Genomic DNA, 15,957 nt, shown 5'->3' with positions numbered 1-15,957 from the left:
ATTCTCCCTCCGTGTACCCGAACAGGCGCCGGAATGTGGCGACTAGGGGATTTTCACAGTAACTTCATTGCAGTGTTAATGTAAGCCCACCTGTTCATTATTAAGATCATTATTAAGAAGTGAATAATTCGCAATAAAATGGTATTTCGATGCCTCCAAATCAACCACACTAGCGATTTGGATGGGAAGGTAAAATAAAAGCCACAACACCGACATACACCTCAATTCCCAGTGTCCAGCAATCTCAGTCTTGAATCTTGAAACTACTCCCGATCTTCCAGTTACACACGGCAGAGAATACAGACCCATTCAACCCTCATAGCACAACCGTCATTGCAGGAACCAATCTAGTGAACCCTCGTTGCACCCACTCTGACGGCAAGTAGATCGGAACTGTAGCCCCATACTGCAAACAATACAAAAAATAATTGCATGGTCCTCCCCACTATAATCCCCGAGAGGTAGAGAACAGCACCATAATTATTTGTCAAAACGTCAATCATCACAGATTGTCCAAAGCACAGCATTAGTTGGTCAGGGCAGTGACCTCTTGCGATGACGAGACAACAAAAGTGCATCACACATTATATGGACAACCTCCTCACTCTGCTGGCAACAGATTTAAAATGGAGAATTGTATTTCTAGACACATCTGCTTTATATTTTTGTGGTGTATTTGCCCAATTCCTACCTCACTACCCTCCACAATCTACAAGGCCAGCCACATGGGACATTTCTTCAACTCGAAAGGGCTAGGAATCTCTGGTATTCTCGGGGAACGGTGGAGACCCAGTCAGAGTATTGACCCAAGTTATGGGTCAATAGATTTTTGGGCATAAAAGGGAATTATACAATGTGCGGCGGGGGGGGGGGGGGTAGAATTTGAGGTAGATCAGCCATGATCTTGATGAATAGGGAAACGGGCTGGGTGGGCCCAAAGGCCTTCTCCACCTCCTATTTCTTACGTTCTTCTGTGACAAAGTCATCCAGGCGTGAAACGTCAATTCCCTCCTCTCTCCAGTTGTTGTCAGCTCTTTGTTTTTGTTGGGGAAAGCAGGACTAGGCTACTGAGTTGGATGATCAGCCACGATCATAACAAATAACAGAGCAGGCCCGAAGGGCCAAGTGGCCTCCTCCTGCTCCTATTTTCTATGCTTCAGATTCCAGCATCCGCAGTAAGTTGCTTCCAGCTTATGTGCCGGGGGGGGGGGGGGGGGGGGCCACGGTAGCACAGTGGTTAGCACTGCTGCTTCACAGCACCAGGGTCCCGGGTTCGATTCCCGGCTTGGGTCACTGTCTGTGCGGAGTCTGCACGTTCTCCCCGTGTCTGTGTGGGTTTCCTCCGGGTGCTCCGGTTTCCTCCCACAAGTCCCGAAAGACGTGCTTGCTAGGTGAATTGGACATTCTGAATTCTCCCTCAGTGTACCCGAACAGGCGCCGGAGTGTGTGGCGACTAGGGGCTTTCACAGTAACTTCAGTGCGGTGTTAATTAAGCCTACTTGTGACACTAATAAAGATTACTATTATTCGATTTGATTTGCAGAATACATTTGCCCTAGTTGAGGGGTACAGGGTGTGTGTGTGTGGTGGGGGGGCGGGGGGGGGGAAAGAGAACGAGACCACCAACCTATGGCAGCAGAGAGAAAAAGATTGTGGTTGTACGATCAAAACAATTCTAGCTGAAAACAGCATGAAAAAAAAAAACCTACCTCAAATAAATTACCCAAAGAAAGTGCAAGATCGAATCTTTCAAAGCAATGAGAGAGTCTATCAACGAGCTACCCCAGCATCAGTGCTTTAATCTACTGCGCCTGGTGATAATGTGCCAATTAGGCCCAAGAACTGTGTTCGGGCCTGGAACTGTCCTTTCCACACACATTGCTGCTTTCGCTCATTATCCAACACGAATTACCAGCATCTGCGTTTACTTGGCCCGAGCAGCTCTCTGCCTCTTGACCTCTTTTACCATCCCCTCTTTAACTATTCCATTTCGGAGCGAAAGTGCGGCAAACTCTTCTTGAAACGCAACAGATGGCTGCCTGCCAGATGGGAACGCCAAGTTACTGACAGCAGCAAAGTTATTAATGGCCTACGTGAGGAGAGCAAACTAGTTACAGGCACGTCGAGCTCGACAATTTATGCTGGGATCTGATCAGAGTGGGGGGGGGCTGCCAATCTGGCCGAATTGTTCTGCGAGGAGAGACTGGGTTGGCACTGGATGGACGGCATAGATACAACGGGCAGAAGGGCCTGTTTCTGGGCTGTATGACTCTGTGACTAAGGCAGGTTCCCCCTCTCCAGGAGACAGGTTTCCCTTTTGAAAAGCAATGGGATGGGGAAATCTTCATTTCGGGAATTACTTTTTAATTTGGTTCAACATTCCCCAAGCTCTAAAGTCAGCCCGGTGAAACTCTCCTCAGCTGGGTTCCTTACGAAACTGGCAGCGCAGGTGCATCAAGAGTTAAGGAACCAAGTAGGATGGGAGTTACGACACAGAGTAGGCGCGATAAAATAGAAAGGCAGAACCCATTAGAGGAGCCATAGGGCCCATGGCAACGTTCTGACAATAATACAGGAGTGAGGATTTGGAAACAAGTGGAGGTTGCCCCTCAAGGCTGGAGACAGAACAGAACAAAGAAGAGATTTATTCAAAACAGAGCCAATCCCCCGATAGGAACAGCAACAAGGGAGAGAGGGAGAAAAAAAAAACCACAGCCATAAGACAACAATGGAATTTGGCCAGGATATAGGTTAGGTCAAGATGCAATGGTGAACCTTAGAAATGTGAAGTGACCCATGACGAAACAGTGAAAATTCACACCCATTTACTCAGCTGGAAAACTATCCAGAGAATTTCGCTGGTTGAAGATTAAATTTGAGGGAGAGACACAAAATAAAAGACATTAGAGGACAACGTGCCTGTACTGTTTATGTCAGTCCCTTGCTGTTATTCATCGCTTACGAGCTTTTTTTTTTTTTTAAAAAAAGCTCTTTCACAATTTCTTTCCCCAGTGGCAACATCACAAGACGCGAGGTACTGTCTGCCCTTACATAACAGAAAGACAAAGTTACTGGCCCAGAGATGCAAACAGGTCAGAGCTCTTACAAAAAAAAAAATGCCAGGGGGAAAAAAAAAAAGTACATCCAAAACCACAGCCCCAAAACAAAAAGGCAAAAACCCAAGTCAAAATATCACCACATTTTCCAAAATCACTGCCAAGGACGATTTACATTTCAGCCTGCTGATCACAACTGATAACTCGGAGCTACAAATAAATCATTCCGAAGGCCAAACTGCATATTTCATGAGAAAAATGATCAGGAAGGAGGAGATTCCCGCAAAGTACGCCATTAAAGATGGACAGGGAAAGAAAGGGGGATTTAAAAGGGCACCACACAACAGGTTAACATTCACAAGTGGCATCTGTAATTCAATAATTAAATCCTCGCTCCTCTTTCTATTTTCTAAACGTGGCGGACAGCCGACACGGCTCGAGTTCTCTTTAGTACAGGTTGCGGGAAGGGACAAGACCACAAAAAAAAAAACACAACGCAACCAGGAGCAGTCAGAAACAAGGTGCATAAACCAACTTAATCCCCAAAAAGCCAGGCCCTGCTTTTAAAACCAAGCCCCCTCTAATCAATGGAGAAAATGAACGCGGATCACTATCGGCCCGACTTCCAATCATTAGCATCCATGACGGGACAAAACAGACCCTACAGGGTGGAACAACTGGATTGGCTTGTGATTAATACTGGGATTTTCAAGAGACCACGAGAGGCCTGTTCTTGGGTGGGGGAAAAGGTTGTTAGCCTCCCCCCCCCACCACCATCGCACATGAAGTCTCAGTTCTCTTTGAGACACATAAAGAGCCCATGCCTGAAGCGTTCTGCTTTGCAAATGCATTGCCAGCAAGTTCGGAACAACAGCAGAGGTGCTCCTTGATTGCCCATAATTCCAACCCTTGCAATGGTTCATCAAACAAGCTGATTGAATAGCTGCCTGCTTAATGACAGCCCAACAGTTGTATTCAGCCAGATTCAAGGGAGCAATTACCTTGAAAATGGGGGTCGCAGGCCTAACTCATTTGCCTTAATTGAATTCCAATATCTCCCTCCAGCTGCTATGGTCTGCCTCTTGGCCTCTCAACTCCCACGTAAAAGGAAAGCTAATCAAACTATGACTTCTTTATTCTCAAGCCTCCTATACATCTTGCATCACCTGGAGGAAAAGATAAAACCTTTTAAAAGAAAACATCAAGAACACTTCAGGAAGACCGGAAAGGTATCGATTCCATTATCCTCAGGAATCAGACTAAGCATCTTAAGGCAGTCGATCAATTTATGCATCTGGGAGGAAAGGCCAAACAAATTTATGTGCCCGAGGCCTTCGTCGCGGCCTAAATGGATTTGATGCACGATAGTTTCCGTCTCAATTATTTCCAGGCTCCTATCTCCATGAATCGGTGGCGTTTCAAAACCTGACCCACCCCCACCGCCACCCTCACTGACAGACACGCAAGTCTTTTCATGTCAAATATCTCCAATCGCAGCAATGTCACATAGCATCCAAAGCAGTAATTAGACGTGCTAAACACTAATTTAACCCAATTAATTTCTATAGCGGCTCACATCAAAAATACAACATTGTCAGAGCCAATTGTGCAGTCGCAGCTTGAAAGGAGGGTGAACGGCAGCTCTTTAATGAAGGCTCCAGACGAGCGATCAGGTTTTTTAAAAAAGTGGTAATTTGAGGCACAGCCGAAGCTGCCAAGCGACGTTTTTAGTGCCCCGCCCGCTCCCCAACACGATAATTTCCAAGTTGTCACAAATTGCAAGGGTTCAGAGGTCAGATGACCTTTAATGACCCAAGTCAAAGGAATTACGAACCTGCTCACTCACTGAGCTTAGTCGTGCTTGTGTTGGGTGACTAACGGCTGAGGGAACAACTGTAACCAGGTTCCCAAACTCATTTATCTACTCCAAATCGCTGCCAGCACCATGACTCGCTCTTCACCCACCAAGGTGGCGAATGATCCGGGTTAAAATGTCATTCACCTTTACTGAGCAACACTAAAATGTCTTGGGCATTGCTATGGAGGGCTGGACTTTGAGAGGGGGTAACTCTCGAGCCTATTTGCCTCTTGAAATTGGAGTCACTCTCCGTTCCTAGTTGATGCATCGATGAATGTTTCAAACAACTGCCTTAAGCATGGATCATTATAAATGAGTTTCAAAGAGATTTTGGGGGGGGGGGGGGGGGGGGGGGGGGGGGAAGAGAGAGAGAGAGAGAGAGAGAGAGAGAGAGAGAGAGAGAGAGAGAGAGAGAGAGAGAGAGAGAGAGAGAGAAGAGAACATGCTCGTATGTCCATGTTCAGCTGAAACATGTAGTGGGGGATGTCACTGGACTAAGATACCCAGAGACTCTGGGAAAATGGTTTCAAATCCCATCGTGGCAGGTGGTGGAATTTTAATTCTTCCTTCGTGGAGACACTGAAAACTCACCCTAATTGTGGTTAAAAACCCATCAAGTTCTCTAATACCGTTTAGGGAAGGAAATCTATCACCTTTGCCTTCTGAAATGGCCTAGCAAGCCACTCAGTTAAAGGACAATTCGGGATGGGCGACAAATGTTGAGCTTGTCAGCGACACCCAGATCCCATAACACAGTCAAGACAAATAAAGTTAAGACTCAGAAGGGGCAAATACAAACCCAGCTTTCTCAACTCTACACAGATAGCAAGTCACTATTTTGAGCAACATTAGAAAAAGCAAAATGACGCACTCTTACAAAATACAGCCGAGCACAAGGGCCAAGGTTTGTACCAAACATCTCAAAAGCAGCTTGTGCAACTTAACTAGGTTTTGAGAGAATGGAGTGGGCCAAACCACTTTCACCACATTCACCTTTTACTCTGCGCTTGGCTGGTTAAGAGGCGGCGGGGGCAAGGAGGCTGTATTCCGCTCGAGAGATTGAGCCCTGTCCAGAGGCAGTGAGGATTAAAGCAAGCGAGAGCAACGGGATGGGAGAGAGTTTTTGTAACAATGGCACGGTTCAAACCCACATAAGTCAGGAGGCTCTTGTTGGACAATCACATGATTACATTCACATGGCCTTAGCACCGTGAACGATTTTATTTCTGCAGATAAGCCACACATGGTTTTTGCTGGCAGGAGGGGATGTGCTTCAGATTATTTGTTCATTAAAGGCCGCCTTTGATAAAGATCATTAAGGCACCACCGTCCTTTCAACAAGTGGACTGTAAACTTCACTCTTGATTAGTGTTAAGTAATAAGAAGAGGGTGTACACACTGTGAGGGGCAGATTGGGAACTCCACGTACCCCGATGATCGAATTCAGCTCCGTCATAGTCACCTGCTTGGCACGTTCGACAGCTTGTGCCACTTGTTGTTGATGCTGCGGGTGGGGGGGGGGGGGGGCGTGAGGAGAGAAGAAATACATTTTTTTTTTTTTTTTTTTTTTTATTAAAAAGCCGTCCCGTGCAGCTTAAAAACTTTCAAAAGAATTGCAAAGCAATCATTTTCCAAAACGATTTGACACTCGGTTAATTGAATGCAACATGATGTGCGCTGGATTTAATCTGCCACTGGAAACCAAGAGTCGCTCCAGAATGCGCAAAGTCAAAACCATACGCAATGTCCCTGCGTGGCCAAATGGAGTTGAGGTTGGGGCGAGAGCTCCCCCCCCCGCCCGGTCAATCATACCAATAGCCGGTTTATGTCTGGAATTGATTTCATCCACCACTATTAAGTATCCTCCACTGATTGCATTTTGCCAAGAAATAATCCTGCTTTAATCGAAAGACTTTGCTGTCGTTAAGTCAGAAGTTTGGAGATTTTGTTGCACAATCACCAAGTCCCACCTCGTGACCAACTCATTGGATTTACCAATCTGGCTCTTTTACATTTATCAGGGAAGCCGAATTGGGAGTCCCTTCATCACCCACAAGACCAACCCCCGCACAAAAACAACACGGTGAAGGGCTTCACAGCAGCTTTTGCACCGTTGCCACTAGTGAACACCCCACCATTCGCCCAATCCCACGCGCACCTTCCAGAATCTGGCAATGCTGCCTCCTGCGCAGCAGTGGGAACAGCAAGGGACGCTGGGAAAACATGCAGACATGGACCCCCAAATGGGACTGACTGTCAGCCTCCTCTTTCCCTTGCTTCCCCCATGGGAGAGGTAACCACCTTGGAGCAGGGATGTGACAAGAGTCACATCGAGGAACCACCATCACTCTATCAATAGCAACATCGCCAATCAGCAGTGGTTGACCCTGGGTCAGGGCGGGGCAATAGGTCATGAAACTCCAGTCGTTGGAAGTCAGTTGAAGCTTCCGTTTCACGTCCAGGAAAAACATTAGAGCTGCAGTATTTAGGGGTGAAATGTCACTCCTCAAAAAGACTTGCAGGCAGTCAATTGAAATTTAAGACTGAAGTGAATGGATATTTGTTGGGCACGGAGGTATCGAAGAACATGGATAAAAGGTGGGTAAATACAGTCGAGATGCAGATCAGTCACGATGGAAGGAAGAGAAGATCAAAACAGGTTGAAGGGGCTGACTCCGGTTCCTGCATTTTCGAGTAGGCCTTGTAACAGACAATGGCCTCGTGGTAATATCGCTAGATTGGCGACCCAGAGTAATGATCTGGGAACCCGGGTTCGAATCCCACCACAGAAGATGGTCTGGAATGAAAAGGTCTAAAAGTTGGCCAATGAAAGCATTGTTGATTGATTGCTGTTAAAAACCCATCACTAGTGCGCTCTAGGGAAGGGAATTTGCAGCCCTTACCCAGATCACCCAGCACTGCCCTGTGGAATGGCCTAGAAAACCACTCCGTTCAAGGGCATAGACACAGACATGGAATTTACGGTGCAGAAGGAGGCCATTTGGCCCATCAAATCCACACCAGAAAGATCAACCCACCTAAGCCCACACTACCCCCGTAACCCCACCTAACCTTTTTGGACACGAAGGGCAATTTAGCCTGGCCAATCCACCCAACCTGCACATCTTTGGACTGTGGGAGGAAACCGGAGCACCCGGAGGAAACCCACGCAGACACGGGGAGAACATGCAGACTCCACACAGACAGTGACCCAAGCCGGGAATCGAACCTGGGACCCTGGCACTGTGAAGCAACAGTGCTACCCACTGTGCTACCGTGCTGGGGGGGGGGGCAATTAGGGAAGGGCAATAAATGCTGGCCCAGCCAGAGATGTCCATATCCCATTGAAAAAACGCGCCGTTTTTGCATCAACCATCGAGCGAAAAGAGAAAGTCCCCACAGATTTCCTCCAAGTCGGGCAACACCACACAAGTGGGTTAAAGAGGAGGTTAATCATAGTTCCCAAGGCTACTTGAATCTGGATAACTACAGCTCCCAATCCTCTTCAAATAGCGGGTCCATTAACAGAGAGGACAAGGCCAATGTTGGGGGCTACCAGTGGGATGGTGCATACATTTGACATTTTGGGAGGGGAAGAGGGAAGAAGAAGAGGCAGAAAGGATATTTCTTGGTGCCCAGGTACGCTTAGACGACAAACTGGACACTCAAGAGTCTTTTAAGCTTGTACACTCACACAGAATTAAATAGCAAAATAACTACAGGATTGAGCAGGATCACTTACCTCTTGTGAAAGGAAAGGCATGATTTGTGCCAAGATAGTGTTTAGCCTTTTAGCAATCTCAGTCTGAAAAGGAGGCAAAAGAAACAAGAAAACTTTAAATTAGTATCGGAGGGAAAATCTCTTCACACAAAATTGGGAGAATGCGAAACACACGGGGCTGTACCTTCCGCACGAGAGTCAGCATTAGACGGACACTCCAGACAACCAGTCTGCTCCGCCATTCAACAAGATTGCACTAAATTTCTTCCGTGGCCATCTACCCCGACCTTCCGGCTCAGGCGGAATGAGATACAGGCAGCGTATCAAGAGGCCCAGTGTCAAAGTCCAGCAGAGGGGGAACTGAAGGAGGAAGCGCTTCCATTATAACAGCAGGTGGGTTTAAAGGTCTTAATGAAGCTAACCGGCCAGGGAGAACAGAAGTGTCTACGGCGAGTGGATTTGAGCTGGGGGCTCATGGGGAAAATCGGAGGTCTGGGCGGGTTGGCCGGTGTTGGACCTCAAGGGGGTCTGGTTGGATTGGGGTTGAGTGGGGCCTGCTTTTTTTTTTTGTTGGGGGGGGGGGGGGGGTTCCAGTTAGGGGGTTCGAGAGGTTATGACCCAGTGTCGTAGAAGGCTGCAAATGCAAACTAAATTGAGGTGAGTGGTAACACCATTATATCCCAAGTACTTTAGTGCAGATATTGTGAAAATGTTGAGAATGTTTGAAGCTACCAACAGAATTGATCATCTCACTGAATGGTGCAGTCTCGATGGGCTGAATGGCCTACTTCTGCTCCTCTGCCTTATGCTCTAAGCAGGAGAGAGATACCAAATGGCCTACTCTTGTTCCAACATTCAAGCGACTCATATCCTGAATACGCAGGTTGGTACATACACCCTCCCACCCTAGAATGGAACCCAACCCTGGATTCAACTCACCCCTCTCCATTCTATACCAGGACGCCCAATCTCAATGATACAGAGTGCTACAATTGATTCCACACCAAGGTGCAACTCCTCATACGCAAGCAGCAGCATTTTACAACACAAAGCTTCGGCCATTTCACTCCTCCAGTCTGCTCCGCCATTCAACAAGATTCTCTACCTCAACTGCACCTCCCCACATTCCTCCACTTCCTTATTAAAAGGAACAGAAGGAACAGGTGGAAGAGGCTGCCAAGGTTTACGGATATTGATGGTTGGACATCGCAGTCTAAGCCTCGGCAAAAAAAACACTTCTGCTACCGTCGTCAGGTTGCAGCCTTTCGGCTTCAGCAGAACCAGCTAAAAACGACAGCGCCCAGGACGGTAGGCTAGTGGCCATGGAGACAGGCCGACTTAATCACACGCTGGCATTAGGGTTCTTCTCCGTCTCATTCTCTCATGGCAACGCCTAGAGAAAACAACAGGAGGGATTCAAGACTGCTTTATTCAATTAAGAAACCTGGAAACGGGATTATATTTTACATAACGCCTCAACAAAGCACTGATGGACACCCAGAGTACAGCTCAAGTCCCCTAAATATCAACGGCTTCTCTTCTTTTTCCGTTAGATTAAACATGCAATTCTCCAAGCTGCCCAATTAAGCACACATTGTTAGAAGAACATAAGAACTAGGAGCAGGAGTAGGCCATCTGGCCCCTCGAGCCTGCTCCGCCATTCAATGAGATCATGGCTGATCTTTTGTGGACTCAGCTCCACTTTCCCAGCCGAACACCATAACCCTTTATTCTTCAAAAAATTCCACTTTCCCGTCCGAACACCATAACCCTTTTTTCTTCAAAAAAACTATCTTTATCTTGAAAACATTTAATGAAGGAGCCTCAACTGCTTCACTGGGCAGGGAATTCCATAGATTTACAACCCTTTGGGTGAAGAAGTTCCTCCTAAACTCAGTCCTAAATCTACTTCCCCTTATTTTGAAGCTATGCCCCCTAGTTCTGCTTTCACCCGCCAGTGGAAACAACCTGCCCGCATCTATCCTATCTATTCCCTTCATAATTTTACATGTTTAAATCATGGAATTTGGTTGCATCACAACGCTTTATGTTAACAATGTCCCTTACCGGTGGTCCTAATAGACAGCATGAGCTTATAAAATATTAACTTGGATGAGGTGAAACCAGATCATTGCTGAACACATTCCTCATACAACATCATGAATTTCACAAGCACTTGTACACAGGGTAGTTGCCACCTGCCCTCGCAGTTCAAAAGGATTATTCTTGTCCATTCCAGCACACAGACATCTATTAATGTTTCATTGAAAGACACAAACGGCGAGGCATTTGTTCCTTTCTCCTCCTTCACTAAACCTCCGTGTAATCCTGGATGTTAAACAGCTGTCAAAATGGCTTCTGGTCCAACTTCAACACTCTCTGCACCCACCACTGCCAAAGCTTTGGGGTGGGGGGGGGGGGGGGGCAGCAGCCACATCTGTAATTGCACGAGGACAACAAAAATATCCAAACACGGCCGTTGAGAGACAGCTAGTGCTCTACATAATTTTGAGAGACCGAAAAAGAAAAGAGCGAGAGTGAGATGACAAAATACAGGGACTGAGGAAGTGTCCACTCGAGTTAACATAAGAACAAGGAGCAGGAGTAGGCCATCTGGCCCTTCGAGCCTGCTCCCCCATTCAATGAGACCATGGCTGATCTTTTGTGGACTCAGCTCCACATTCCGGCCCAGACACCATAACCCTTAATCCCTTTATTCTTCAAAAAACTATCGATCTTTATCTTAAAAACATTTAATGAAGGAGCCTCAACTGCTTCACTGGGCAAGGAATTCCATAGATTCACAATCCTTTGGGTGAAGGAGTTCCTCCTAAACTCAGTCCTAAATCTACTTCCCCTTATTTTGAGGCTATGCCCCCTAGTTCTGCTTTCACCCACCTGTGGAAACAACCTGCCCGCATCTATCCTATCTATTCCCTTCATAATTTTATATGTTTCTATAAGATCCCCCCCCATATCCTTCTAAATTCCAACGAGTACAGTCTCAGTCTGCTCAACCTCTCCTCGTAATCCAACCCCACCAGCTCTGGGATTAACCTAGTGAATCTCCTCTGCACACCCTCCAGTGCCAGTACGTTCTTTCTCAAGTAAGGAGACCAAAACTGAACACAATACTCCAGGTGTGGCCTCACTAACACCTTATACAATTGCAGCATAACCTCCCTAGTCCTAAACTCCATCCCTCTAGCAATGAAGGACAACATTCCATTTGCCTTCTTAATCACCTGGAAAACAACTTTTTGCGACTCATGCACTAGCACACCCAGGTCTCTGCACAGCAGCACGTTTCAATATTTTATTTAAATAAGAATCCCTTTTGCTGTTATTCCTACCAAAATGGATAGCCTCACATTTGTCAACATTGTATTCTATCTGCCAGACCCTAGCCCATTCACTTAACCTATCCAAACCCCTCCGCAGACTTCCAGTATCCTGTGCACTTTTTGCTTTACCACTCATCTTAGTGTCGTCTGCAAACTTGGACACATTGCCCTTGGTCCCCAACTCCAAATCATCTATGTAAATTGTGAACAGTTGTGGGCCCAAAACTGATCCCTGAGGGACACCACTAGCTACTGATTGCCAACCAGAGAAACACACATTAATCTCCACTCTGCTTTCTACGAATCAACCAATCCTCTATCCATGCTACTACTTTACCTTTAATGCCATGCATCTTTATCTTATGCAGCAACCTTTTGTGTGGCACCTTGTCAAAAGCATTCTGGAAACCAGATATACCACATCCATTGGCTCCCCGTTATCTACCGCACTGTTAAATGTCCTCAAACAATTCCACTAAATTAGTTAGGCACGACCTGCCCTTTATAAACCCATGCTGCGTCTGCCCAATGGGACAATTTCCATCCAGATGCCTCGCTATTTCTTCCTTGATGATAGATTCCAGCATATTCCCTACTACCGAAGTTAAGCTCACTGGCCTATAATTACCCGCTTTCTGACTACCTCCTTTTTTAAAACAGTGGTGTCACGTTTGCTAATTTCCAATCCGCCGGGACCTCACCAGATACTAGTGAATTTTGATAAATTATCACTAGTGCATTTGCAATTTCCCTAGCCATCTCTTTTAGCACTCTGGGATGCATTCTATCAGGGCCAGGAGACTTGTCTACCTTTAGCCCCATTAGCTTGCCCATCACTACCTCCTTAGTGATAACAATCATCTCAAGGTCCTCACCCGTCATAGCCTCATTTCTATCAGTCACTGGCATGTTATTTGTGTCTTCCACTGTGAAGACCGACCCAAAAAGCCTGTTCAGTTCCTCAGCCATTTCCTCATCTCCCTTCTCATCCTCTAAAGGACCAACTTTTACCTTAGCCACTCTTTTTTGTCTTATATATTTGTAGAAACTTTTACTATCTGTTTTTATATTCTGAGCAAGAATACTGCTGCTTTAGGCTGTAGATAAACTCAACAAGTTTCCACACGCCACCGTACTGAATGGTAGAAGGCCTCCACCAGGATGTGATGTCACCCAAAGTAAATTGGCCTAACTTGGGTAACGAGCAATTCTCAAACCAGCCGTACCAGCCTCCCCGAACAGGCGCCGGAATGTGGAGACTAGAGGCTTTTCACAGTAACTTCATTTGAAGCCTACTTGTGACAATAAGCGATTTTCATTCATTTTTTCATTTCATTTCAAACAACAGCTGACGCAAGCTTAGCCCTGCCACGTCCCGTTTTCAGAACCCCAACACCTGGCCAACGGTATTCACCACACAAAAGGGCCCAGGTCGCCAGTGTCACTCAGTCAGCTGTTAATGGAGGTGGGCGGGCGAAGATGAGAGAGCTCAGAGACACTAAAATTAAAGTCGTTAGTGAGGCTGTGCACAAATGAGATTTGGTCAGGACATTGCAACCCTTCGCATTTGCCTTTGGCCGTTTCTTGCTGTTCAGGTGAATCAAGCTCGAATCCACGGTCTGCATGGAATTCAACCTCAGCCACGAAGCTGATGGTTTTATTCCCACTCCAGAGAGAGTGGAGTATATAATCCAGGCTGACCCTCCCAGTGCCAGTACCAAGGGAGTGCTGCATGATCAGAGGTAAAATGCTAACCTGAGGTCCAATCGGCCTCCGAGGTGGACACACAAGATCCCAAGTCAGAGTGAAAGACCAGTGGGGCCTCTACCCAAATCCCCAACTGCAGGTTGACTGGTCAGTTATTTCATTGCTGTTAATAATAATTTTTATAATCACAAGAAGACATACATTAACACCGCAATGAAGTTACTGTGTGTAGCACGATCAGTCACTCACGAGACAAGAGATGGGGTCAATCGATGGCTTTATTACGCAGACTTGTTCCCCAGCAGCACAGTTACAGAATGCGGCTGCTGGGAGAACGCGGGCTCTTATACTCCGCCTTACTGGGTGGAGGCAGTAGGCGGCTGATCCAATCGGGACCCAGCGTCTATCCACCAATAGCCTCTCGGAATCACAGGGTACCGTAATACCCGGAATACATACCACCACACTGTGAAAATCCCCTAGTCGCCACATTCCGGCACCTGTTCGGGTACACAGAGGGAGAATTCAGAATGTCCAATTCGCCTAACAGCATGCCTTTCGGGACTTGTGGGGGGAAACCGGAGCACCCGGAGGAAACCCACGCAGACATGGGGAGAACGTACAGGCTCCGCACAGAGAGTGACAGAGAGTGATCCAAGCCGGGAATCAAACTTGGGACCCTGGAGTTGTGAAGCAGCAGTGCTAACCACTGTGCTACCGTGCCACCAACCCATTTAAGAGGGAACCCATATATCGAGCACCCAATCATACAATTGCACAGGATCTTAAAAGGGAGCAAAAATAGAATTCCAATTCTCTTCTTGTGCCTGGTGATGCACTATGGCAGACCTTTGGCTGTTTCCATAGCTAAAATAATTCCTGGGACAAGCCGCTCGTCTGTCGCCAGGGGCTTATAGCTTGAGGGGCGCCACTCCACATCAAGCGTGTCTGACCAGGAGTCTCTCCCACGCTTACCGCCAGACACTGACATGTTTGAAAGGATTTGCAGGTTGTTACTCAACCTGTTTGGCCGCGTTACGCAGGAACCTTCCTTGGCCAGAACCTGACTCGGAGGCAGGGATGCAACCCACTGCACAAGCCCTTCCTAAAAATAGAATAAAAGAGTATAGAACAATGCACATTCTTCAGGAAACTACACCATTGATACACAAAGTGAAACACTTCAAACCCAAAGCAACTCTGAGGTGGTATTTTGAGATTACTCATGCATTCTGCATTCTCCTTGCCCTCACTCCATCATTAGCAGTCCCATCTTCGGTTAGCAAGTCCCCATAATCATTAATACGTTCCCCAAATTCCTCTACCTTTCAACGCTCTCTCCTCCTTTAGACCATCTGCAACACCCAGTGGTTTGAAGCTCCTGGCCATTCCTCCCAGCATTCACCTTCCTGGGCACCCATCATCACGTTAGGTGTAACTGGACAAGAAATGAGAGGGCGCCACATAGCCCCTTGATCCTTCTCCACCATTCACTCGAAGACCATTGTTGATCTTCTGCTTCAATTCCAGTTTGCTACCGTCCCCCAAATCCCTGGGTCCCCGTAGTATCCTAAAATCTATCCAGCGCAGCCTTGAATAGACTCAGCTCCCACACCACCGGACAGAGAATTCCAAAGGCGCACAAGCCCCGAATGAAAGAATTTCTCCTCATCTCAGCCCTAACCATGACCTTATCCCGACAGCGTGACCATAGTTCTCGACTCAGCCTCTCACGTCTACCCAGTCAAGCTTTCATGGATAAACCACTGCTTTTGTTTTCAAAAAACTCTAGGATCTGCATAAATGCAATTTATTATCGTTGAATGCCTATGTTTGGTATTCCCGCAGCCAACAACGCAGTTCAATAAAGAAAACAAGTCAGTCTGGTTACAATCCAGAATGCACTGATCAGAAAGGACGACGGGAGATTCGATGGTAACTTTCAAAAGGGACGCGCAAGGCATACGGCTCGAAGTCAATAAGACTGGCTCCCCGATGATGTTTGACCTCAAAAGGTTAACTTGCCTCTTCTTTCCACAGCTGCCAACCCAACTTGTTCAAGCATGCCCAGCATTCCTCTTTGCTTTTTTTTTTTAAATTTAGATGCAGTTAATAAAGAAACTTCAGGTCTTAAGCTAAAGTCTGCCGTTTGAAGTCCTTTACCACACAATGTAATTGCCAGAAATAGAATGTGTCTAGAAATGAGATTCGACGGAATGAAGACAGGAGCGTGTAAATGTACTCTTCATTTCTGCTGTACTCTAGCCCGGT

The 15,957-nt window shown here is 46.8% G+C and overlaps 1 protein-coding gene across 1 annotated transcript in view; it reads right to left on the bottom strand.

The window, feature by feature from the left end:
* The window catches only part of LOC140387313 (transducin-like enhancer protein 3-B), a 101,387-nt gene that overhangs the window by 54,957 nt on the left and 30,473 nt on the right, over window positions 1-15,957 (bottom strand). Inside the window, exons 5-6 of the mRNA XM_072470242.1 lie at window positions 8,657-8,719; window positions 6,314-6,418 (exon numbers count right to left, since the gene is read on the bottom strand). Coding sequence (XP_072326343.1) covers window positions 6,314-6,418; window positions 8,657-8,719 — 168 coding nt within the window. The remainder of the gene's footprint in view (window positions 1-6,313; window positions 6,419-8,656; window positions 8,720-15,957) is intronic.

Source organism: Scyliorhinus torazame, chromosome 12 (assembly GCF_047496885.1).
Source record: "Scyliorhinus torazame isolate Kashiwa2021f chromosome 12, sScyTor2.1, whole genome shotgun sequence".
Classification (NCBI taxonomy): domain Eukaryota; kingdom Metazoa; phylum Chordata; class Chondrichthyes; order Carcharhiniformes; family Scyliorhinidae; genus Scyliorhinus; species Scyliorhinus torazame.
The sequence above is the reverse complement of the archived record's forward strand: the minus strand, read 5'-3'. Positions and strand labels throughout refer to the sequence as shown.